This window comes from Caretta caretta, chromosome 7 (genome assembly GCF_965140235.1).
Source record: "Caretta caretta isolate rCarCar2 chromosome 7, rCarCar1.hap1, whole genome shotgun sequence".
In the NCBI taxonomy this organism is placed as follows: domain Eukaryota; kingdom Metazoa; phylum Chordata; order Testudines; family Cheloniidae; genus Caretta; species Caretta caretta.
In genome coordinates, this window is record NC_134212.1 from 24233113 (window position 1) to 24257855 (window position 24743).

General features: G+C 58.0%; 1 protein-coding gene across 5 annotated transcripts in view; it reads right to left on the minus strand.

Annotated features, from left to right (window-relative positions):
- The window catches only part of COL7A1 (collagen type VII alpha 1 chain), a 132839-nt gene extending 110833 nt beyond the window's left edge, over window positions 1-22006 (minus strand). For 3 of the 5 annotated variants that reach the window (XM_048857965.2, XM_048857964.2, XM_048857967.2), the window contains exon 1: window positions 8896-9118. In XM_048857965.2, coding sequence (XP_048713922.2) covers window positions 8896-8979 — 84 coding nt within the window. In that variant the 5' untranslated portion in view covers window positions 8980-9118. Of the gene's footprint in view, window positions 1-3375; window positions 3633-8895; window positions 9119-21842 lie in introns of those variants that run through there. The other 2 variants (XM_075130311.1, XM_048857966.2) reach the window with 2 other exon arrangements.
- Between the last annotated feature and the right edge of the window lie 2737 nt (window positions 22007-24743).

Consider the following 24743-nt stretch of genomic DNA (forward strand, 5'->3'; position numbering starts at 1 on the left):
GATTGGCAGCAGCGCAGAGACTGGGGGAACTCACGGAGGGGCGAGAAAGGATGACACCTGGCACCAAGGGCTCCCTGGAATTTTGGTGGCAGTTTGTAAGAGCTCCCATTTCCCCGAGCATTGCACCCCAAGATGGAGAATAGAGAGAGGCTGCAGTAACCATCATTAAAGGCAGAGGGTAACTGCAAGCTAAACCCATCCCCCACCATGTACCAATCCTCTCCCCTACCCCACCTCGGGCTTCAGGCATCCACTAATGCCCATAAAGGGGATACTGAGGCTTGCTTTGCTCACAGCGTTGCACTGGTTTGACTAATGGGGGATGTTGCACTGGTCTAGATGAACTGGTGCAGCCCCATGTGGACACACTCCCATTGGAGTGGTCCGCTATTAACTGATGTGAGCCAGATTTAAACACAGACAGATTGAAAGCCACATCCAAAGCTTCCCCAGTTTAAATTGTCCCACGGTTGGTGAAACGGGTAGGAGTTCAGCCTGAGGACGAGCCCGCGGAAGGCAGCAAGAGCCCAGCCCATTTGGGGAGGAAACTCTCCCCCGCACTTAGCTTCTCTCATTTGCCTTGAGTTCAGAGCTGGCGAAAGGCCTGACTGACAGCCTGGCTGATACTTGGGCCTCACACTGCACTTTTCCACTGCTAGCTCTCAAAGGGGACGGTCAGCAGCGTTCTTATCTTCATTGTGCAGAGGGGAAGGACACACAGCGAGTCAGCATCAGTGCTGGGAATGGAACCCAGGTCTTCCCACTGCCCCGTGCTCTACCCATGGGACCGTGTTGCCTCCCCGCAGAGCAGCCAGCAGCAGTGCAAGCTTTACCCAACACTCCCTTCCCCCTGCCCCCCCACCCCCAAGCCAGTGGGCCTTAGCCATGTCATACAGGGATCTGCTCGAGGGGGCAGAGGGGCGTTTGTTCTCTGCATCGCAGCCCTGGGCTCTGGGATCCTTCCCTCTAGAGCAGCTTGGGCAGTTCTGCATAGAGCTGTAAAAGGGAGATGCCTTGGCAGGGCCCAGGGAATGAGTCAGATGGACCTGGGCTGCGTTATTGCATGTTGCAGTGGTTTGGTGAGGAGCCTGGAGTGCCGCACATGTGGTGCCATCCAGAACAGGGAGGACAGGTATTGGCAGAGCCAGCCAAAGAGGAGGGGAAACTCCTCTCAGACCAGGGGGCTCCCTTCCAACATGGGCTGAACACATGCCTGGAATCCAGGCCCATCAAAACTCTGCAGCTGGCAGAGGCTCACATGAATTAACGATGGGGGGCACTGCTTCTCTTGCCCCCACAGCTGATGAACACCAGATCATACCCCAAAGTCCACAGCTGGGGCAGAAGAGCTGTCAGTGCTGCAGGCCAGGAGTGATGGGAACTTCTCTACAAATCTGCACTGGCAGAAGCCTGGGAATCGAGGGCTCTCATGCAATGCAAATGGGGCTCTTGCTCCTCCCTCTAACATGTAGCTGGAGTAGTGCAGCCCTGAGACAGCTAAGGAGGATCATTGCACCCTCAGCAATGCAGAGTCCAGCTTTCCAATGGGGACAGAGGCATAGCCAGGGCTGAGGGCCCACACATGCTAGCCATCACTTTCCACCTCTTGCTTCAGCTGCACAGGAGCCCCACACCCCTTCCGCTCCTAGGCAAAACCAAGCAGGTGCTTTCCCCCATGAGACTAAGCAGGGTCTAGAGACTAACAAAGTAGATCAAACCAGAGACACCTGAAAGTAAGAGCTTCTGGGGCACCGACAAACCCTGCCCAACACAGCCAGGCCAGATCAGATGCCCCCTCCTCACTGAGCTGAGACAATCCCAATGAATCCAAACAGGAGAGAGTCCAGGCTCACTTACACATCTGTGATTTGTCTCCCCAGGATTCCCATTGACACCAACAGGAGGTGGGGGGTGGATGGGAGGAATGCAGGGGAAGAGGGCAGAGAAAGTGAGGGGCAAAGGACAGGAGGCAGGGGTAGAGGCACAAGTCTCCTGTTGGAGCTTTTAATCAGCAAAGCCAGCACCCCTGATTCCAGCCCCAATGAGGAGGGGCCACCTCTCCAGCATGGCACAACTCTGTCCCCCTGGGAAGGAGAGAAGTCAAGTTTCATCAGGACATGGGTGCCCCAGCGCCGGGGAGAGGAGAATGGGCAGGGCAGGTTCCCCCGGCAGAAGTGTCACTGCACACGCTCACACCAAGGCAGCGAGCTAACAACCCCACGCCGGCCTGCCAACCTCAGGCCTTCCTACTTCCCAGCGGCCATTCCCAGCTCTCTCCAACCAGGCTGTGTACACCCAGGAGTGCAAGTGTGCAGCTGTGAGTGTGCGACAGCATGAGCGTGCGCTGTTCTGACCCTCAGAGGATGAGTGGATGGTTGTGGTTGCAATGCAAGTATGTGATTGTGCATAGTTGAGAGTGCAAGCACGCACAGCGGCGTGAGCGTGCAGTAGTGTGCACTACTATGAGTGTGAATACTTGGGCGGGATCCCTTCGGATCTTACCTCTCCTGTTTCCTCCCTGTAACTGTTTGTTAACGGTTGCCCGGCTGACGTCCCTCTCCCCTCGCGTGTTCCAGGGCCCAGTGAAAGTCAAGGCAAACCCAGAGCCTGAGAGAGATGCTCCAAGGAGCTCTGTAACCTGTCCCTTCCCCAAACCCCTGCCAGCTCCAGAGTGGAGAGTCAGCTCAGCTGTCCAGGATGCATTGCCCCTTCCTGTCTCCCCATCCCCATCTTTTGGCCCCTGTCCCTCACCAGGCCCAGGTAAGCAGTTCCCCTGACATACCCTGGGACAAGCTTTATACAGGGAGCTGCAACAGGATGGGGACCACAGCACCAGTGCACACTGGCTAAGCTTCCCACTCAGGGCAGCTCCCCCCATCTCCCCACGGAACTGGTCTCCTGCCCGGGAGGCCCTGTCGGGGGGACTCTGTTCGGACCCAAGACCACCCTTCTGCTGGGTGCCTGCAAAGCCACGGTGCATCCAAAGAGCTCCCAGACCGCGCGGGGCGGGGAAATGGGCAGAGGCTGCAGGGGCAGCGCGTGGGAGGGGAACTGGAGCGAAGGGGAAGCCGCAGCGGATGGAACGGACCAGACCAGGGGGTTCCCCTGGAAAGTTCCCAGCGCTGGTGAAGAGGGAACCGTGTGTCCAGGGCGCTCTGGGGCTAGGGAGACTCCTGCTGGGGCTGTTCCCCGCCCTGGAGAGGGGCAGAGGGGGACACGGGCAGAGGCGCACGAGAGACAAGCCCGGCTGCACAGAGAGGCCCTGGGATTCCCCGGGGGCGCCCAGCCACCTGGTTCCCGTCGCAGCCCTGCAGCTGCTGCCCCTGCCCGGCCCCCGGTGCGCGCGGGCTCCCCCAGGGAGCGGCGCGGCGTTACCTGCTGCCCGCCAGCATACTCCGCAAATCCCGGCTCTCACGCCCCTGGGAGCCGGGCTGGGACCCGGCGGGCGCTCGGCTCCGGCCCCTCAGCGAGATCGCCGCGCTCCTTGCCCGCCACGCATCGGGGAGGAAACTCCCGAGGCTCCCCGAGCAGTGGAGAGGGAGGCTGGAGAGAGTCCCGGAGAAGCTGCTGCCAGGGGGGGCCGGTCCCTGCCTCCTTCCGGCTCCTGCCTCTCTCCTCCGTGCCCCCAGAGCCCCTCCACCAGTAAGCCGGGGCCCCAGCTTTTGGGCAAAGCGCTGCAGGCTGCACCCCCGGCCCAGCCCCTGCTCCCGCGGCAGCCAATGGCCACCCGGCCCTCCCAGGTGCAAGGGGCTGCTCCCCTGCTCGCGTGTCAGGGCGCTGGGAGTGGAGCTCAGCCGGCCACACCCGGGACGGGAGCCTCCAGCTCCAAGCGGGACACCGGGCCTCCCCTGCCGAGGAAAACGGGACATCCCCTTTGAGGGACAGCGATGGCCTTTGATCTAGCAGAGCAACTGAGCCGGGGCGGTGAATGGGGCAGATGGTGGCCACTGGAGGCTGGGTCCTGGCCCACACTGGTGGAGACCGAAGGGGCCGTAAGAAGCAAGGATGGGTCTCTGCTCAGATCCTTCTTTGGCCAGATCAGCCCACAGCTCCTTGTGGGTCGGGGGCTGAGGAGACTGCACCCACCTCGGGACCCCAACAGGCAGGGCTGGTACACATAGACTCAGCACCCCCCCACACACACACGCACACCCGCCCCCGGAAAGGCTGGTTGACAAAATGAACATTTCCCAGAGAACTTTCCCTTGGCTGGAAATGTTTCGGATTCCTTAATGAAAAATCAGCACCCAGCTTTTATAGTCAAACTATCTAGGTTCTGTTAACACTTGGGGGGTTGGGTTTTTCACCGCTCAGCATCTTTCCCCAGAAAGGTTTTTGACAACTGAAAAAATGTAGGCATTTGGGTTCCGTTTTTGTTGAAAAACTGGAAAAATTCACTAGAAATTCGGGGGGGGGGAGGGAGATTTATTTTTGGTTCAAATTTCCCATGAAATATTGGCATTTGGGGCCAGCTTTAACTAGAGGGTCCCCCAGGTCAGGGCAAAGGTGCACTGGTCGTTTCCCCACACACACTAATCTGGACGGGGTGAGAATCATAGAACTGGAGAGGTCACCTAGTCCAGTCCTCTGCATTCATGGCAGGACTAAGTATTATCTAGACCATTCCTGACAGGTGTTTGTCTAACCTGCTCTTAAAAATCCCCAACCTCCATAGGCAATTTATTCCAGTGTTTAAGCAGTGCTGGCCCCTCCTCCCCATCCCAGAGCAAGGACCTAGGATAGTCAGTTGGGAGAGTTCTTTGGGCTTTCAAATCCCACTTCACCCCACAGTGCCGGGTTTGCAATGGTGCCCGTGGCTCCATGGAGCCAGGCCATGCTCAGAAGGGGCCCAGGCCTGCTCTGCTTGCACTGTGCCCTGAGATCCCGCCAGCCTGCTGGCTCCCCTGCACACACATAATTGCTCCTCTCAGGAGGGTTCCTCTCCACCCCCTGGCCCTATCTGCTGGCTTCTCGCTGCCCCCTGGCTGGACCCAGTGCACCTCTGGCTCCGGGCAGTCTCTGCTTCCCAACACCTGTGGTGCCCCACCTGTCTCCCTAGAACTGAACCGCCTGGAGACTGGTGTAGAAGCCTGGCCAGTCTTGGGGGGGGACAGTGTGGGGGGCTTGGCTGGGCCCCTTCACACAAGTGGGTCCTGAGGGAGCCTGGCTGGGGCAGGTCCTGGCCTGGCTGATCACACCACTCCCAAGGGGCCGGAGTGATTCCCCACCCCGGGACCAGCCCTGGCTGCACCGCTGGCTCAGCCCAGCAGACACAGTCACCTCCCAGCAGGGGTGGTGAGTGTGGCCGGGAAGTAGGACATGGGGGAGTGGGTCTCTGGAGGGCCAGGTGTGTGTGTGTGTGCTGGGCTGTGAGGGGGCGGGGAAGATCTCTGTGTGTTGGGGCACTAAGGAGTGGGGGTTCTGTGGGGGAGGCTGTGGGCGGGGGGCCCTGGGCAGGGGTGATGAACAGGGTGCTGTGCAATTGTGGCACAGTCCTTGGGGGGCCCTGAGCATAGCAGGTCTGGGGGGGCTCTGGCCATAGGAAATTGGGGCAGGGTTCCGGTGTTGGGTGGGAGGGCTGTGTGGCATGGCATGGGCCCACCCCTGCCATATAACCTCACGAAGGATAATCGGGTAGTTCTGTCTGTCCAGAGGAGCCAGCCCATTTGGCCACACTTGAAACAATAGACTGAGAAACCAGAGGCCACTGACTCCATCAGCTCTGTGCCCTGCCTGGAAGAAGCCAGTAGCTGATGTTCTTGGGGAATGTGTAACCTGCCCATTATGCAGCTGGCTCATTGTGTAATACTGTACATGATGTGTATGTGCGGGGAGGGGGGTCTTCCTGACCCTTGCTGTGAGCAGTTTATGTATTAGAGCATGAAGATTGATTCTCCTCATTTTAGTTACAAATCTTACGGATTGGCGTAACATTATCCAGCTGCATTTTCAATCCAGGCACTGGGAAGTCGCTCAGCGAGAGACAGCCAGCAACTTTTCTAAGCCAAATCCCAGCAAGAGAGACTGGATCCGTTCTGCTTCTGGTGTAAATCCCTGGCTCTTGTGAGCTAACCCAGCCTGGGGCCTCTTGGCCTAATGCTAAAATAAAATGTAATCAAGTTACCCCACCAGAACAATCCTGTCTCCCCTTCCCTCCCTTACCCAGTCAGAACAACAGTCCATCCAGACCAGGGTCTACTTCACTAGGTATTTCCACAGTGCTCCCACCCCTGCAGTACTTAAGCACTTCAGGGACTCACAACTAGGAGCGTCAAGTGTTCTGTAGCCCTGGTCATGGTAGATCAGACTGATTAGCCCATCTAGGCCAGTTTCCTGTCTCCAGCAAAAGCCAGTACCAGATGCTTCAGAGGAAGGTGCAAGAATCCATACAACGCCACTGTATGTACTATCCTTTCCTACAGGAAGACGGGACAGTGTGGTCAGCTAATGCTCTGAGTCAGGCAGGGGATTCAGAGCTGTCTGGGGAATGTGCATTATCTGCTTTTAAATCCAATTCACCATGCACCCCTGGTGATTTTGCATTGGGTTGTCTGTCCATTACAGTTCCACATGACCAGTCCTATAAGGAAAAAGGCACCTTTCAAAACTATTGCTGTAGGGTATGATTCAACCTCAGTCCCTGCGATAAAGCAATGCTAGCTCCCCCCACCCTTGGCTCTCTAGGGCAGCAGGCTCACTCCAGGCACTTTGCCTTTTGACTCCAGCACTCCCAGCTTCTGCCTGGTGAACTAAAGGGAAGGTCAGCTGGAAGAGAGGGGACTGACAGGCAGGTTTGAGGCAGGTTAACCAGCAGAGGGCGGTGGGGCCAACACCTCACTGCAGCATGAGGTGATCAGGTATCATCCTGCTCTCCTCACAAGCAGAGAATTACCAGTCATCTGCCTCTGGGCCCCCAAGTCAGTTAGCACTCTGCCTCCCCACCTACCAGACACCAACTAACATGGAGAATTAGACCCCCCCCAGCCCGCACCAACTGGAGATCAGCACATGGCTCCATGCCCACACCGCTGGGCTGCCATTCATTATGTAGAAGCACCTAGAGGCTCCGGCTCCAGACTAGGAGCCCATTATGCTACAAGGAACCCTGAGGAGAGGCCATTCCCTGCCCTCCAGGAGCTCTGTGTCCAGTTCATGAGAAGGCTAGAAAGACCCCACTTGGTTTCAAAGCAATCCCCAGGGTCCCTTTTAAAGCACCTCTGCCTTGGGAGTTTCCACAAAGGCGATTAAAGGGCCCAGGACCCCACCAGATAGGACAGGCTACTTCGATCACTCCAGCAGCACGGAAGGTTAATTCTCCATTGAACTTTCATTGGACCATTTGACCAACCCCTGACTGCCCCCATTCCGCGGGCACCAGTGTACTGCATGGCTAAAAGCCCTCTCCTGAGCCTGGCATGCTCCAGAGGGCAGTCTGGACAGGGCTGAACCAGGCTGCAAGGGGGAATGGAGCCACAGAAGGGCTGGACTGGGTAAGTCCCATCCTCCTGATCTGGTCCCAGCCATGACTTTGCAAGCCTGGTAAAGTTCAGCAGGAGCTAGAGACATCAGCCATCCTGGGCTGCCTGGCATTGGCCCAAGTGGCTTTGCTGTTCCCATCCCGTCAAGGGAGTCTGGGGAGTTCCGGGAGCCTCGGCTGCAGCCCCGCTCACATACTCAGATCGGTTCAGCCACCAGAGAAATGTCTTCAACAAACAAACAGCCGGCGGGACGGCTCCAGCATTTAATTAGATTATCCAGAATGACCACCGGAAAGAAAACAAACAGGAGATGCTGGGGCTCCCAGGCTGCTCAGTTCCCAGCAGTGTGCACACTGGCCAGGAAGCCAGGGGCCTCTCTTCCCCACATCCCTCAACACTGGGACAAAGGGTCACACACCTAATCAAAGGAACAACTTCTTATGTAACTTGCAGTTAACCCATGGAACTCACTGCTGCAGGATATTACAGAACACCACAGAGTACGTTTCAAAACAGAATTAAACACTATCAGAGACAGGCTGCCCTTGGTTCTGTATGGCAGGATGGAGAAAGCTAGACTAGATGGTTCCCACGTGGCAACTCCTATGGAGAATGGTGCTGGGTTACTATGCAACCAGCCCTAGACATGCGAGTCCTGGAATCTTAGCTTTCGGAAAGACCAGGTGCAGAGGGAGACCAATTATCAAGATTAGTCCATGATGAGGGGCATTGTGGAGCTGTTATGGGGAACATCACTGACCTTGGGACCCCAGAGGGCATGCTCAGTTTTCCAGGCTGTTGAGCTTGTGTTAAGTCTCATAGGGAGCCAAACTGAGAGGAGATGGGCTATGGAATTCCCTACTGGGCTGGACTAGTGAGCCAGCGAGCAGGTATCCCGCCTCCTACAGTGCCAGCACTGTCTGCTCCAAAAACCCTACAGCTGGCAGCTCTGGGATACCCTGCCCACAGGGAAGGCTCTTTCCAACACCAGGCAGTTAGTGGCTGGGCTGTGCCCTGGGGCAGGAGGGCTTGGATCTCTTCTCTAGCATAACTGGGAACATTCTCATCACCTGACAAACATCAGCTCCTTCTGGGGATCCTCTGCCCTCCCCACCCCAAAGGGTATCCCTCTAGTCAATCCCCCTCCCCCCACAGTGCATTTAAGGGCACCCCCAAATGCTGCGTCATGTTTCCAGTCCTGTTACCACCCCATGGCTTCTCTCTGGCTTAGCTGCTTGTCTCCTCTATCGTGGGTCCCACCCCAGCAGGGCAAGAACCCAGTGGCTTCTCCCCACACTACAGCAGCTCAGGGCAGGCTGCATCTCAGAAACAGCTTCATTGGTGCCACACCTTCCCAGCAGGTACCAAGCCACCTCCCTCCTCCTCCTCCAGGCCTTTGGTATACCTGTGTCCTCACCTCCTCTCTTGGAGACACAGATCCTGCAGGCTCAGGAACTCCCCCTTCCACTCCTTCAAGAGCGATAAGCAGGTCCACATGCATCTTCCAGCAGGGGGTGGAGGCCCATTACCTTGAGTAGCACCATGGAACCCCACAGTCAAAGCACCTTCAAAGCTGTGTCAATGGATCAGTGCTACGCACTTGGGGCCTTCTGCCCTCGCAGAGATGCAGCCTGCCCTGGGCTCCTGAAGCACTTTTCCAGACACACAGTTTCAAAGGCCAGGGAGGGGCTGCCATCTCCCAGCTCCCTCTTAAAGGCACAGCACCAAGAGCACCCCATGCCACCTCATTAGCACGTCTTTGCATATAGACCTGTGTTCAGTCCCCTCCCCCACACGGTCAGTAGCTCCAGGGCTGGTGGCCTTTAGCTTCCCTTGTTGACTAAGCTCTGGGTGGGCCTGGCTCTGGGTGTTGAGGTGGCTAACTGCACAAACACACACACTGCACCATGCTCTGTAATCAGGGTGATCCCTGTGCCCTCCTCCCATCTGCCATCCAAATGGGAGCAGCCTCCTTCTCAGCAGCCTGTCCAATGAAGGCAGGGGAGCCTGTCCCAATTAGAAGAGGGGCTTCATTAAACAAGGAGCAGAGGCAGCTGCCAAGAGCTCTGAGGCTGGCCCCAGGCCCAGAGCAGGAGTGGTAGATTCTTTGAGAGGGGGATTGCCTAGATGCGATGGCTGAAACAGCTCAGAATTTGACACACCCCCCCATTGCTGATGTCCATGGGGCAGCCACAGTAAAGGGTTCAGTGCCTGGCAGCAGTGCGCATCTCCACAGCATGGCGTTTATCCGTGTCCTCACGGCCCTGCTTGTGGACACAGATCCTCCAGGCTCAGGAGAAGCACTGCTGGGAATTGTGGCGTCGCGGTGGGGGGAAGGTGTGTGCCAAGAGATGGGCCTCATGCTCTTCTCAGAAGCTGCCAGGAGCCAAGGGCATCCCAGCTCCCAGTGGAAGGGAGTCCTGGCTGAGGGCCTGCTGCTGTGAAAGCGCTGCTCCTGGCTGCTCTGAGAGTCACCCCGGGCTCTGTCAGCCACCACGGGCTCCAAGAAACCAGCTGGCATGGCAAGGCTTGGCCAGGTGCCCACGCATAGCAGGGGCTTCGTAGAGAGGGAAGAGGCCTCGCAGCATCTGGATGGCATCACTGCAGAGCGCAGCACAAGCCACACAGCCTACAAGAGAAGGGGCATGGGCCTGCACAGGTGCTGCATCACGACTGACTCAGACCCCATGCAGAGTGGACGGAGGCCCCCAGGCCAGGCCACATCTTCCAGAGCAGCCCCAGCAGCCCCTCTGTGCCAGTGGCATCCCAGTTTCAGTGTGGGAGCAGCCCAGCAGCCCCTCTAGGCCAGTGTCCTGCAGTGCTAGGACAGACTGGGGAGCCATCTCCGCTAGCAGCAGTGGCTGGCAACAGAAAGTCAGAAGGGGGATAGCAGTGGCTCTGAGCTGTGAGGATCCCAGGGCAAACCCCAGAGAGCTGAGTGTCCCCGCCCCATCAGGGCCACAGGAGATGGGGGGCTGCAGCAGGCAGCCCATGCTGCTTTCCTAGTCACCAGATCAGATGCTTCATGACCCCCACCACAGCGGTGCCAGGAAAGGAATCCTGCATGTGGCCTCCAGGCCCAATGGCTCCCTTCTGCAGAGGGAGGGCACCAGGTGTGAATGACTCACCATGCTCCTCCTTCCCCTGCCCCCTCCCTAGCGTTCCTCCAACTGCCAAAGCCACGAAGGCAAAGGTATGCGTCGTCATCAACCTGCCCCATCTCTCCCCTTAAACCCCCCCACCATCCTGCCTCCTGCCAGGCATGTCAGTCGAGGCGCAGTCGCTCCGGGGCCCGGATACCTCACCGGGAGAGGAACTCGAGGAATCTGCCTGCAGGCAGCTTGCATGCCTCCCTGCTCCACAGGGACTCAGCAATGGGCCCGTGGAGCGAGAGCCACACACTTGGAACAGGGTGACTACTGGGCAGCTGGTGCTGGCATCAGACCCTCCCTTCATCAGCCTTTGGAGCTCCCTTGGGTTGGGTTAGGTCAGCCCCCACCCCCACCCCCATTTTAGCCCTGGGACCCCACACAGCTCTGCCAGTGCCCCTCTGTTCACACCCCCAGAACCTCCCCCCAGCTATTCTAGCTCTGGGACCCCACATAGCTCTGCCCGTGCCCCTCCGTCCACACCCATAGCATGCCCCCTGGCTATGCCAGCCCCAATCTTGCTATGCAGCTCCATTGATTCGGACCCTCCTATCCCATGCACATGGGGCTGGACAGGGACTGGAGCATGCTCAGGGAATTCTGGTCAAAGTTCTACTGGATGGGGGGCAGGAGGGCGAGCTGGACTCCAGCTGCTGTGCCCCAAGGAGCTGAGCATGGCATGTGCTCTCTCCCCCTCCCCCTTGGCGTGTCACTGAGCAGAGCAGGGAAGGGGATGAGCCAGCTGGGCAGTGGCTGAGATGGGAGCTCTGAGCTGTGAGGGACCTGAGGCCATTTGTCCTGTACCTCCCACTAGCCCAGGGGTACTGCCTGCAGCACAGGTGTAGCCAGACTGGGGCTGAGGAGGGACTCATCGTGCCCTTTTCCCTGCTAATATCAAGTGGAAAGAAAAGCCCCCGATGCTCCCTGCTCAGGCCTCACCTCCATGGAACAACTTCCCCTGGGCTCCAGTCTTCGTTCCCCACAACTGAGCTGGGAAAGGCCTTAGGGGCAGGCGGGGCAGCCATGCAGAGCTCCCAGAGACACACGGCTAGCGCACTCACTGCACCATCTATTATCCAGAGAACCCCCATTACAAAGCGGGAGCCCTGTCTGGCTCAGCTGCTACCCATAGCCCTCATGAAGAGCCAAGGATAAGCCTTGGCTGCAGGACCCTCACACAGGGAGCCGGGGGGCTAAGGCGTTCTATGCGGCTGGCTGAGATCGGGGAGGGAGAGGGGGCTGTGACTCATGCTCAGTGTAGTCAGAAAAGGGCCCTTCTCTGTCAGTCTGCATTCACCTGCTCACTGCACCAACCCCAGCAGCTTCCCTTCAACACCTTGTTTCCTTCTGTTCACCAGGTGGTTCCCCCTCGCAGTTCTTCTGTCTATGCTCCTGCCCAGGGGAACAGAGCAAACCCAGGACTGTGCCTGCTGGGCCACCACCGATGACTGGGGCCAGGGGGTCCCGCATGGCAGCAGAGCTGCAGTCGCTGTCCTTCCCTCTATGCCTACAGTTAGCTCCTCCCCACTGCAATCCCTCGAGTCCCCCAACCACCAGTGGACTAGCAGACAGAATCGAGCCATGCAGGTGCCTATGCCAGGGCAGCACCTGGCACGCCCTGGGCACTGCATATGCGGGTCTTGGCCTAAGGCCGTACACTCAGACCCTTGGTTACTGCAGTCATGGGCGTGAGGTAAGGGCGGGGATACTGGGCTGGCCACGCTCACTGAGTGGACTGGACTGGTTTCCATGCTGTTCCTGTGGGCCCAGAGCCTTGGGGAAGGGAGGTTTCAGACAGCACCTTGTAGGCCAGGGTTAAGGCTTCCTGGCTGGGAGTGGGCTCAGCTGAGCCATGTTGCACCCTCCAAGCAAGGCTGTGCAGGCTGCAGTTGCTCTGGGCTAAGCTGGGAACTATGCGGGAGCACCTCGGGGCAGGGACACTAATTCTCTCACACAAGCAATGACAGGAAGGCGCTACACTGCCAGAGTGGGACATAGGGAGGAGGAGGGTGCACAGAGTATGCCGGGTGGAAAGGGGCTCACAGCTCAGCTTACATTGGTGCCAGAAAGCTTCTGCAGTGGTAATTACTGCAGAGCGAGGAGCAAGGCGAGAAAATTAAAGGGAGCAGAGACACCACTTCCCTTTCTGTAGGGGCTGCTCACCTAATTGCACCCCTGCTTAGAATCCACAGGCCTCACCCTCCACCACCCCCAGCTCGTCTGGTTCCAACCTGCCCCAGTTTGCAGCGCAGCAGCAGGCAGGGACCCCTACCATATTCAAGCTGCTGATGGGATCTCTCCCTCCTGCCGCAGAGAAGAGGGTAGGCAGTGGTGGCTCCCCAGGACCAGTAAGGCTGGGGGTCTTGCCAACCCTGTTGTGAATTAGACACATTACCAGCTTTACCCACAGCTGCGAACAGGCTGTGCGTGTCAATTTCAGCTACTCCCCTTCTCTGTTAACAGTCTCCCCAGCCTAGGAGCCAAAGCTAGGTAGGAAAATCCAGCAGCAACCAAACAGGTACTAAAAAATAACTACCTACCAGTTACTTTCTGCCTGGCAGGTCTGCTGCCTTCCCACCTGTCTGTAACACAGTCATTAAAGTCTCAATGATGGTCTGTGTATCTGCTCCACAGAACTGGTGGTAACGGGCCAGATTGTCAAATGTCTGCCCCCAATATGCATGAGCAATTACCATAACTGCACATGCAGATCATGCCCTTGCACTTACAGCTGGTTAATTAGGCCCATTTGTACACACAGTTATCTTATTTGGGCACATTATTGCACACCTGGTTTTGGAAATCGGGCCTACAGCCCTAGTAATTACATCTATAAATGGCCATTGAGACATAACTAGTTATAATTTCTGCGACTGTGTGTGCAATGACATCAATCACATGTGTCCATCAGGCACATGCACACTGATAAGACAAATCCGGCGCAATTCCTGCAGGTCTCTCCACCAGTGCTCTTGAAGGTCAGGGGACTGCTCCCTGCCCTGGGGACACTGGAGAGGACAGCACGGAAGAGGACAGAGGGACAAGCTCCATTTTCCCCCACCTCTCCATAAGGGTAGAGGACTCCTGGTTGAAATGCCGGGGAGGATAATTCCAGGACAAACACGTCCCCACACTGCCCTTAGTGTGCTTACAAATGCACAGAACAAAGCCTACGGGGTTAACTCCATGCAATTTCCCTAACACTGGCCTTTACAAACAGCACCAGAGGTCGTGTGCAGTCATGCCCAAGCTTTCCAGCACATTCTTCCTGCAGTAGCAGCAGCCAACCTTCCCACCCACTCACCCTTCAGAGAAAAGACCCTCCCCCTCCCACCAAGGATTGAGCAAAATCAGGCAAGAGGCCCAATTTTCTACAGGGAAGGTGGCTAGTGACCTACAGCGGAATGGTTCCCAGCGGGGAAGTGGGAGCTTGCTTAGAGCTATAGTGGGGACAATAGCAGGACATGGGTTTGGTCTGGCCTCAAAACAAGGGTCCTTTGCTCCTTCCTCATATCCAGCCTGCAGCAAAACTTTGCCCTTATTTCAGACAGGCAGACAACAGTCAGCTCAGATCCCCTCACCCCCAAAGCATAGAGCTGACCACATTCCCACTACAGGTCACACAGTGCCCTGCCTCTCTCAGGAGACTAAACAACCCACCTAGAGAAGAGGAGCCATGAAGGAGAGTCCTTATGGCCTGTACCAGAGGGCTCCCTTGTGAGAAACGGGGACTTTCTAAAGCGCACAGCACTGGCTGATCTCTGCCCTCACTGAAACCAATCCAAGTTTTCCCTCTGCACCCAGAGCACAAGAGAGAGAGAGTGCCTGTCACACGTTTCTGCATCTCAGGCCTAGCTGTCCGTGGGGGAAAGGAGGGAGCCTCTTGGCGCTGGCTGGTGGGACTCGGAGGTGCAGACTGGCAGGATGCAAAGATGCTGGCCCTACAGCAACAAGCGGCAATAATGGCATCTGTTCAGTGAGAGGGAAGGGACAGCAGCAATGCTGAGCCCCGGCCTCCTGCTCGCCCCAGCCATGCCTGAGCTGAGCTGTGATCTTCACAGTGAGAACATCTGTCTCCAGGTGGGGGAGCGCAGTGGGTAGATTGGTCACCTTCCACCTCCACAGCCAGAGGGCTGTCCAGGCGAGGTGCCCTGTGTGTACAGCACCCAGAACAATGGCGGCCCAGGCCTAGCTGGGGGCAGTTGGGGCCAGGGCCAAGGCCAGGCTGGTGGAGATGAATCCTTGCCAGTGAATGTAACGGCATCCTTGGTCCTTGCCCTCCTACTGCTGGCTCAGAGGAGGGGAGGCAGGGTCACCTCAGGAGACACTGGCTTAGTGCGAGCTGAGCTGGTGAGTGGTATTAATACTTTGGGCTCTCACCTGCAGCCCAGAGTTCCCCTGTGCTCTTCATTTCCCTTTCCCTGGCCCTGGCCCTGGCCCTGGCCTGGGCACTAGTACTACAAACACACTTTCTGTCCAGCCCCCAGGGCTCCTCTTTGCCTCACCACCATGGAGCTCTCCCCAGCCCCAGCCCCCAGCTGCCTGTAGTCCAGCTCCCCCCCGCTGCAGCTTGGCACAGCCAGCAGCTGCACGCCAAGCCTGCGCCAGGCAGGAAGGCAGCTAGCCCCTTGCCAGGCAGCCGTCCCCCTCGGGGCTTGCACTGATTCCAGGAGACTCACCAAGGCTGGTATGAGGGAGGCCCAGAGCAGACAGTGACTCACGCCAGGCAGTGGAGATCATGTACGGATGCTGCGCCAGGGCAGCCCTCGGCTTGGGATCCCCACTGCTGGGCAAACGCAGACACAGCTGCCGAGCCCCAGGCGGGGAACGGCCTCGTTAACCCCCAGCAAGGCTCCAAGCCTTGCCAATGGCTGACACTGCGTATGGGAGGAACCAAGAGCAGCCACAGAAATAGCTCTGGGCTCCTCAGCACCTGGGAAACTATGGCCTGAATGGTATGGGCTGAATGGGAAACAAGCCCCTGGAAGCTCTGAGCCAGTGCCCAGCCCCATGCTGCAGCTCTGTTATGATACCCAGAGAGCCCTTACTCAGCCCCCAGAGCCATGTGCTCTATTACCTTGAGATCCCTTCCCCCAGCTGGACAGCTGCAGTGAGGGTAGAGACCAGCGGTCACAGCTGTGGGGAGTGTGAGTACAGGGGGAGGTGCCTCCTTTCCCCTCCCATCACTAGGGTGCCCCTGATGGCAGTAATGCTGTGGGACAGAACAAAGCAGGGAGCCCCCATGGTGCTCTCCCTGCCTGCCCGCCCTTCCGGCTGTCCCCAACACACTGTGACACTGCACACCTGAGACAAAGGGGCCTGGAGCTGCCCTGCATGCCAGATTTGCAGGCGTGGGGGCAGTGCCAGGGATCCAGGAACCCCAGCCCTAGCACAGGAGGGTCCTGGACTCCTTGAGCTCCTGGGTGGGCAGCTCCAGCATTGCCTGGTACACGGCAGGGCATTTCCCAGCACTGCAGCTTCTCCAGAGCAGGGGATGGGCAGCCCCTGAACCTTATCTCCTCTGTCTGTTCCAGAAGGATGGTGACCATAATGGGGAGGCTGTGGAGGAAAGGGGAAGTGTTTCAGTGCTCCGGCAGGGACATTAGAGACCCTGGGGCAGGTGGGCAAATCCAATAGGGAGGCTATTCCCTGCTCTCTCTGATGCTCTGAAGCAGATGGTATTGGCTCCGGCAGGAGACCAGGCTGATGGGCCAGTGACCTGCTCTGACACGGCATCTCACATCTTCCTGGCTGGGGCTTAGATGCAACTTGGCCGCAGAGTCTATTAGAGGGGAAACAAAGTGACCTCGTCTAAGGTCAGTGAGCAGAGGAAGTGGGGCGAGCCGCAGGGCCAGGACAGAGATGGCCAGAGAAGGGAGCTGCAGAATCTGTGCTTTGCCTCAGGGGCTCGTTGGGACATGCTCCAGGAATGTCTCCAGAGCACTGCCCAGCCCCTGGAGCTCCCCCAGCAGGGCTACCTCACCCGCTTGCTCTGCTGAGAGCAGGCCCGGCAGAAGAGTCACTCTCCCAGAATGAAGGATTCACTCCAGCTGGAACCAGCTTAGAATGGGGGGAGCCACTCCAGAAAAGAGCCTGTCTTCACAAACCGGCTGCTCCCCAAGGCAGCCTGCAGTACATTCGGGGAGAGCAAGAGAATGCAGTCATGTGTCCAGGGCCTGGCAGTGAGGGCACAGGCTGTGGGCCCAAGGGCTCGGAGCTCCGCCCAGTGGGAAGGGGAGAATCTCCTAGACATCCCTAAGGGTCTCTCCTTGCACTTGGCTGTGGGACAAAGCAAAGGGCCTGCAATCAGCCTCAGGGTCATAGCTCTTCCCTGCCCCACTGTTAAAGCTCCCACGCTAAGAACTGCCAGCTGAGCCAAGTGCTCTGCATGCAGAACACTCTCCTACCCCTGAAGCATGGTAGGGAGACCGCATGGCTGCTGTGTGTCACTCCCCAGCAGCGTGCCTCAGCCCAGCTGGAGCACAGGTAATCTCCTCTCCGGCCATGAATGCATCTAAGCCAAGGAAAGAGATATCCCACAACACAATAGAGGCTACTGCCAGGAAGCAGCCACAGAGGGTGCATTCTAGCACATGGCATGCCGCTCATTGGAAGTGACACACCTGGCACTGTCAGCAGCCTGTTGCCAAGCATCTGGGGGTCTGAACTGGCATTTTCCCACTCATCTTCTCCCAAGAAGCCTGTCTGGTCTATTACAGCTACTAACCAAGTCAATGCAACATGCTAGGAGCCGCTCTCTCCCTCTGAGAATCAAGGCTGGTGTTCTGCTGATGCATTTCTGTGTCTGGGGCCCGTGTGGGGTAAGAGGGCTCAGTGCACCATTCAGGGCTGGAGGAATTTTAAGCCCACTTGGCCATTTCCTGGCAGGCCCAGCCCCCCAGGGGCTCTTGGACAAGCCCTCTGTGACGAAGTGGGACTGTTCTTAATGTTTCCTCTGAATAGTGTGGGGGTGCCTCAGTTTCCCCTAGGCAGTTCTTAAGTATCTAGGGGGTGGGGTAAGGGTGTATGATCATTGCAGAGCCCTAGAGGGCAGGTGTGTGCAGGGGCCTGGACACAGAGAATGGCCAACTCCCTGTTTCCTGGCAACTGATGGCCTGGGCCCTTCCCCCCCTGCAAGGTGAGAGCTGAAGGGTTGGAGAACAAAGGAATCAGGTGACCTCCTGGCCCGGGAAAGGAACAAAGCCCAGAGGAGGAGGGGCTGGAGGGGTTTTTCAGTTTGGGGCTGGCTGGGACATGGAGTGAAGGGCAGACGTGGTTGTCTGGCTCACTGCCCCCCAGAATGGACCCAGCTGAGGGGTCCTGTTCTCTGCACCTACAAGCTCTGTGTTAGACCATGTTCCTGTCGTCTAATAAACCTTCTGTTTTACTGGCTGGCTGAGAGTCACATCTGACTGCGAAGTTGGGGGGCAGGACCCTCTGGCTTCCCCAGGAGCCCCACCTGTGTGGACTCGCTGGGGGAAAGCGCACGGAGGGGCAGAGGATGCTGAATGCTCCGAGGTCAGACCCAGGAAGGTGGAAGCTGTGTGAGCTGCGTGTCCTAAAGACAGGCTGCTCACAGAAAGGCGACTGCCCCAGAGTCCTGACTGGCTTCATGGGGAGCAGTTCCAGAGCATCGCCCAGGGACTCCGTGACAACTGGTGGCAGCGGTGGGATGTACTGCACCCCGTGGATGGCGCTTCCTGCAGTAAGTGACTGGGGAGCAGTAACACGAAGGGGGATTGCCGAGGACTAGGCCTGCTGAAGGCTCAGAGAGGAGCGGTTTCGGGGGGCGGTTAACCCCTGGGAGTGTGTGACCAGCGAGAAGGACTGTGCAGTAGCAGGGTTCCCCTGGGGATTGCAGCAAGCAGTCCAAGGGGCGGAGGAGTCTGCAGCTCGACCCTGGCAAAGAGGTGGTGACCTCGAGAAGGGCTGGCACACTAGGGGTTCTCCCTGGAAACCGTGGGGAGCTGAGAACACACGGGCCTGTGAGTCCACAACAACTTGGGAGGAGCGGAGTGATGGCCTGTCACCGTCTCCTTAAGAAGGACATTGTAACCCTGTGCAAAAAGAGAGGGTTGAGCGTTGGAAAGTGCACCAAAGCAGAGTTAATCGTGCAGCTGGAGGAGGATGACCGCTCTAAGGAACAGATTCCTGACCCCAACTGGGGCTATAGCAGGATCTGGGAGCAGCTGAAGCGGGAGCCAGGCATCGCCAAGACTCCTGTCCCCGACCAGACGAGGGTCTTCACGATCGGGTTCCCCATCGGGGGATCAAGACGGACGGGATTGGAGCTGAGTCTGAGAGAGCAAGAGGACCGTGGGAGACAGCGAGAGCCCGAGAAAGAGCTGCAGAAGCAGCAGCAGCATGAACTGGCGGTGGTGGGGCGGAGAGGCCTAGGGGACCTCCCCGGGGTGAGTGGGGATAGACCCCGGGGTGCCAGTTCCGCAGGGAACCTCGAGACTAAATTGCTGCCCCTGGTTAAGGGGGGGGGGGTATGGATGCCCACCTCACTGCCTTTGAGCAGGCTGGCGATTTGAACCAAGGGGACCCTGCGGAAAAGCCCCGGTGTCTAGCTCCCTTGCTGGGTCCCAAGGCCATAGACTCCGTCAGCCAGATGGGTGGGGATGTGGACAGGCTCCAACTCCTGACCCCAACCTATATGTCTGTGTGGAGTTTCCTGGGGCCAGGCCCCCCGGACCTCCAGTGGGAGCAGAAGGTGATGGTCAATGGGGAGACATTCTTGGGGTGGCCAAAGGGCATGGGCTGCATAAACCTTCCCACATGCGGCCTGCGAGTGCTATCGACCACCCCTGACCTAAGGGAGGGCGTGAAACTGGAAGGGCCTGGTGTAACTCCTACCAAGGAATGGGAGAGATGCTGGGGCATCCATGGGAACGTTGGTGGCTTCGAACTTCCCCAGGTCACCGGCTAAAGTGACCCCGCTCAGTTCGATCTCGAAGGGGGGAGAGATGTGACGAAGTGGGACTGTTCTTAATGTTTCCTCTGAATAGTGTGGGGGTGCCTCAGTTTCCCCTAGGCAGTTCTTAAGTATCTAGGGGGTGGGGTAAGGGTGTATGATCATTGCAGAGCCCTAGAGGGCAGGTGTGTGCAGGGGCCTGGACACAGAGAATGGCCAACTCCCTGTTTCCTGGCAACTGATGGCCTGGGCCCTTCCCCCCCTGCAAGGTGAGAGCTGAAGGGTTGGAGAACAAAGGAATCAGGTGACCTCCTGGCCCGGGAAAGGAACAAAGCCCAGAGGAGGAGGGGCTGGAGGGGGTTTTCAGTTTGGGGCTGGCTGGGACATGGAGTGAAGGGCAGACGTGGTTGTCTGGCTCACTGCCCCCCAGAATGGACCCAGCTGAGGGGTCCTGTTCTCTGCACCTACAAGCTCTGTGTTAGACCATGTTCCTGTCGTCTAATAAACCTTCTGTTTTACTGGCTGGCTGAGAGTCACATCTGACTGCGAAGTTGGGGGGCAGGACCCTCTGGCTTCCCCAGGAGCCCCACCTGTGTGGACTCGCTGGGGGAAAGCGCACGGAGGGGCAGAGGATGCTGAATGCTCCGAGGTCAGACCCAGGAAGGTGGAAGCTGTGTGAGCTGCGTGTCCTAAAGACAGGCTGCTCACAGAAAGGCGACTGCCCCAGAGTCCTGACTGGCTTCATGGGGAGCAGTTCCAGAGCATCGCCCAGGGACTCCGTGACACCCTCACCAGCCCACACTTCCCAGGGGCCCAGAAGCTATGGCAAAGCAGCTTTTCTTCTCATAAACTCTTGAGTCTGGAGTTCCAGAGGCAGCCAAACTGACATCCCAGACAGGCAAAACATTGACTTATGGCTCCAGACCAGCTTCTCCCTGGCCACCTAAAGAACCTCCTACAGGCCTCACTGCCCAGGCTCCTCCTCCCCCCCAGAAGATGTTTACCGTGCTCAGTACTGAGAGCTATCAAACAAGGCTGAGGAGCCTAGCCCAACCTCAGTCAGACAAGCCAGCTCAAGTTCAATGTGGGACTGGTTTGGCCGAAGATGCAGGGCCCCAGCCCTGCTGTCTGGGGGGGGAAGAGTAGCAGGAGGGACAGTACTGATGGCAATAGTTAGAGGGCTGCTTCTGTGCATCGGAGGGTACTTCAGGCCTGGATCCATCACTGCCTGTCATTATGGAAATGGGAGCCATGACCTGGAATCGTGGGCCTGGTTCCACTGCTGTACAGCCGCTGGAGTCGTTCCCACCTGTGCAGAGTGCAGGCTGGATGCTGCCACGCTGATCTGGCCATGCTTTACACCCACTCTGCCTAAACCGGGTGCCAGGCAGTGCAGCCCAGAGGGTTGCCCCAACAGTGAGGGTGGGTAGCTACAGGTCAGATGGAGAAGCAAAGTGAAAACCAGGCTCTTTGGGAGCCGACATTTCCCAGGGCACATGAACTGCTGTTTGAGGTCAGCAAACCTGGGGCTGCCAGGAGCACCGGCTGATTTCAGCATTAGCTACTAGGTTCCCGCTGCAAGCGCTTACACTGTGGCGGGCACTAGAAAGGAACAATAATAAGAGAAATGCTGCTGCAGGAGTCGTCCGAGCCCTACCCACTGCCAGGAATCAGCACGCGGGGCACGAACTCAGGCGACGGCACCGTATGGGTGCTGCAAGCTGCGGCCAGCGTGCCCCTGGGAAATTCTGACCCTTTGCCAGCTGGGTGGGCAGACACAATCCATCACTGACTGCAGCTGCTGAATCATGGGAGACAGAGAGGGGGCATGCAAATGAGGGTTCCCCTCCCCCCAGGCAGAGCACACATCCTCCCCCTGCCAGGTGACAGATCTTGAGTGAGTCAGTATCGAGGACCTGGCAAGTGCTTGAGGCTGGGGTCCCAGCTCAGAACAGCTGGGCTGCTCTCTGCCGTTGTTCAGATCTCTCAGAAGCTCTGCCAGCCAGCAAGGGGGAGAGGAGCCAGTGCTTGGCAAAGGCCTGGCAGAGCAAGAATAGAAACAGGGATTGTTTGGGCAGGCGCTTCCCAAAACTCCATTCCAAAGGATCCAACAGTGACAACCCCACTAACTGCCCCTGCAAGGCAGGGTTTGTGTCTGGCTCTGGGCTCCTCCCATTTAGCAGGCTCCAGCAGCCAGTACCCTCTCCTGCCCCGGCTGTGAACCTCACCCCAGTCCTGTGGCCAGAGCTTGCCAGCCCCTCAGAGCATGTGGGGGGAGGGAACGGAGGGTGGACTCACGTATGTGTGCTGGGTGCTGCCAGGCCTCCCTCTCCCTTGTCGGGAGCCTCCCTTCTCCCTCCCTTGAGCCTGGAAATGCTCCTTCCTCCGTCCTGGTCTGTCTGCAGCCAGCACAGCACGGGGAGCTGGGGGCTGTTCTCAGGCAGATATTTGGGTCTCCTAGGTAACGAGCCATCTTCACTGGAAACATCCAGGCCTGGCACCGCTCTGTTTCTGCCAAGCAGGCTGCGCCCTTTCACTGCAACAGCGGGGTCTGGAGACTGGCCCCTCCTCAGCCCGGATTCAGAGCACAGCTGGGTTGGAGCGCACACGTGGGGCAGTGCTCTTCTGTGCAAATGCACGTGACTTTGGTTCTTGTGCTTGTTTGTGGACGTGCGCATGGGTCCGTGCGCAACACCCCTCCCCCGTGGGGGGGTTAGTACGTGGGGCAGTGCACATGCACTGAACAGTGTGTGAGTGTGCACATGTGTGGCTGTGCGGACGAGGCAGGTTGGTGTGGAGGGGCCTGTTTGCTGCTCAGGGCCAATTCCATGCAGGAGAGCTCCCCAGGAGAGCTCTGCCTTTCTACCCTCTGCTGAGCGCAAGCATAGCACAGACCCTGCTCTGGTAACCTCATGGGCCAGATTCAGGGCAGAGGAGCGAGGTGCAGGCATCTCAGGAGCCAGCTGGAGAGGCCAGGGCTTTCACTCAAGGAGCCAGGCCGAGCAGAGCTCACTGGTGCTGCTGTAACCAGTTTGGGTTCATACTCTGGGCTCCCTGCCAGGAACTGCCTGACACACCAGCCCCTGAGGAGAGGAGAGGCTCCCTGGGCAGCCAGCTCCCTCGCTCCCCAGGCCTGAGAGGAGGGACCAGCTTTGCAGTGCAGCACAGCGTGCGAATGCAGACAGCGAGGGAAGGCGGGTTGGGGGGGTCCTGCAGCAGGCAGCGAGGAAAGGCAGCCCAAGAGCCAGGGACATGGGGAGTACCAGTGCCGGCTGTAACTCCCCTGGGGACAGTGGGCCATGCTGCAGTCGTGCCAGGCCTCCCCTCAGTCCATCTTCCAACTAGACGGGCAGGGACCACCCACGCAGTTGAGCAGTGTGAGGCTCATCCCAGAGGAATCTGCCATATCAACAAAGCGTTCAGGAAAACTCTCCTCCCCCGGCCCGCGCCCCTGCACCACCTCGGCAGGACGAGCACCCCGGTGCACGCGCTGTTTTGTTTTCAGCAGCTGTTCCTGTGGAAAGCGTCTGGCTCGACAAAGCAGCTAGAGAAAGGCTGGTGGGGAGAAGGGAGAGCAGAGTGGGGGGATAACCGCAGGGCTTGGCTACCCCTCTGATACGCACAGTGTAACAAGCACAGCCTTTGTCTGCTTTCCACCAGGCTAAGGACCCCAAAGCACAGCACTCCCTGAGTGGGGCTGGGGGGCAGCAGTGCTGTGAAAGACAGCACTGCAGCCGCCGTAGCCTCAGAGCAGATCCAGCAGCACGGCAATCTCCACTCCGTGCTGCGCCACGCCAATATGGGCTCAGCCCTGTCCTGGAGAGGGAAGCAGCAGTCCTCTCCACGCCTCTTTCAATCCTTTGTCACTCAGCTGAGGGTGCCTACAAGGGGGCCCACTGTGCCAGGGCTGGGATATGGACACCTGCCCAATGCCCATTCTGGACTGATCCACCCACTCCTTTCACACGAGCTGCCAGACAGCCTCACTGATGGGCCACTGCAGACGGGGAACAGAAACACGAGGGGATTCCTCTGAGCCATTCAGCTCCTTCAACAAGGTAGCCAGGCAAAGTGGCCATGCGGAGGTCATGCAGCACCTCCCGCCACTACCCTAAGACAGATTAGAAAAGTGTCCCCCACCCTAGGGAGCGGCGGGGGGTTGCTGTGCACTGAGAGGGATCCATGCCCCAGGACTGGAAGGGCCAGCGTTTCACTGGGGTGTTCAGGCCTTCGGCAGCAACGCTAACACCCCATCTGCAAGAGCAGGGAGTAAGGGTACGTTGACAGAGGTTGTCTGAACAGCTGCCCAGGCTATCGAGCATCCACTGAAAATCCTGCCTCACAAGCCCTTGGGCAGAAGAGCGACTGATCCCCTTTGCTTAGCAGCACGTACCTAGGTACCTAACTAGCCTCTGTTGCTGCTGGATCTGCGCACTCAGGCCCTGTCCAGAGACGCACAGGTTAGAAACTGCACAGCTCTGCCTCTTAATTACTGATGTGCTGCAAGAGGGATACGTTCTGTACCAGACGGGGCGGCTCACCAGGTGGGTCAGACCCACGGCAGCTCTGCAGGGAAGGTGCAGTGGGCTTGGCTGGCCCAGATAAATATGACTAACAGTACTTATCAGACCATAAAAGGGAAACTCTTGCCTCTAAAAGGCAGCTTAATTAGCAGCCTTGAGGGCACTTTGGCACTGCTTGAATTAAAGCTGAACAGACAAACCCTGTCTCTCGAGGCAAGCATACTCCGTGGACCTGTTTTATAGGCAGCATAGGGTGCCAAGTCGCTGGCTCCTGTCCCAGGGCACAGGCATGTTTAGTGCAGGATGAACGGCTCTGTGCTAGTCCTTGTACCTCACTTGCTGCCATGCAGGGAAATGAGGTGCAGGAAACCAAGAGATTGGGAACTGACTGTGAGTGGGGTGAGCAAGGAGGGACAGGCGTCTTGGCCAGTATGGCCATTAAGTCAGCTGAGCTGCTGTGGTGGGTTGTTTGGGATCTTATGGGGCAGCAAGGGGGTTAAGTTCTTGGGCAAATGTTAGTGCTTATAAAAATGAGGGAGTGACAGAGCTAGCTGGAGTCAGGCACAGCACACAGCTCTGCTGGCGCCCCTTGCTCCTGGCCTGTTGCACCACCACTATTCTAGGTCCCCCATACCTCGGTCGATGCCCCTCGGTCCTGCTGCTGTTCCACTCCCAG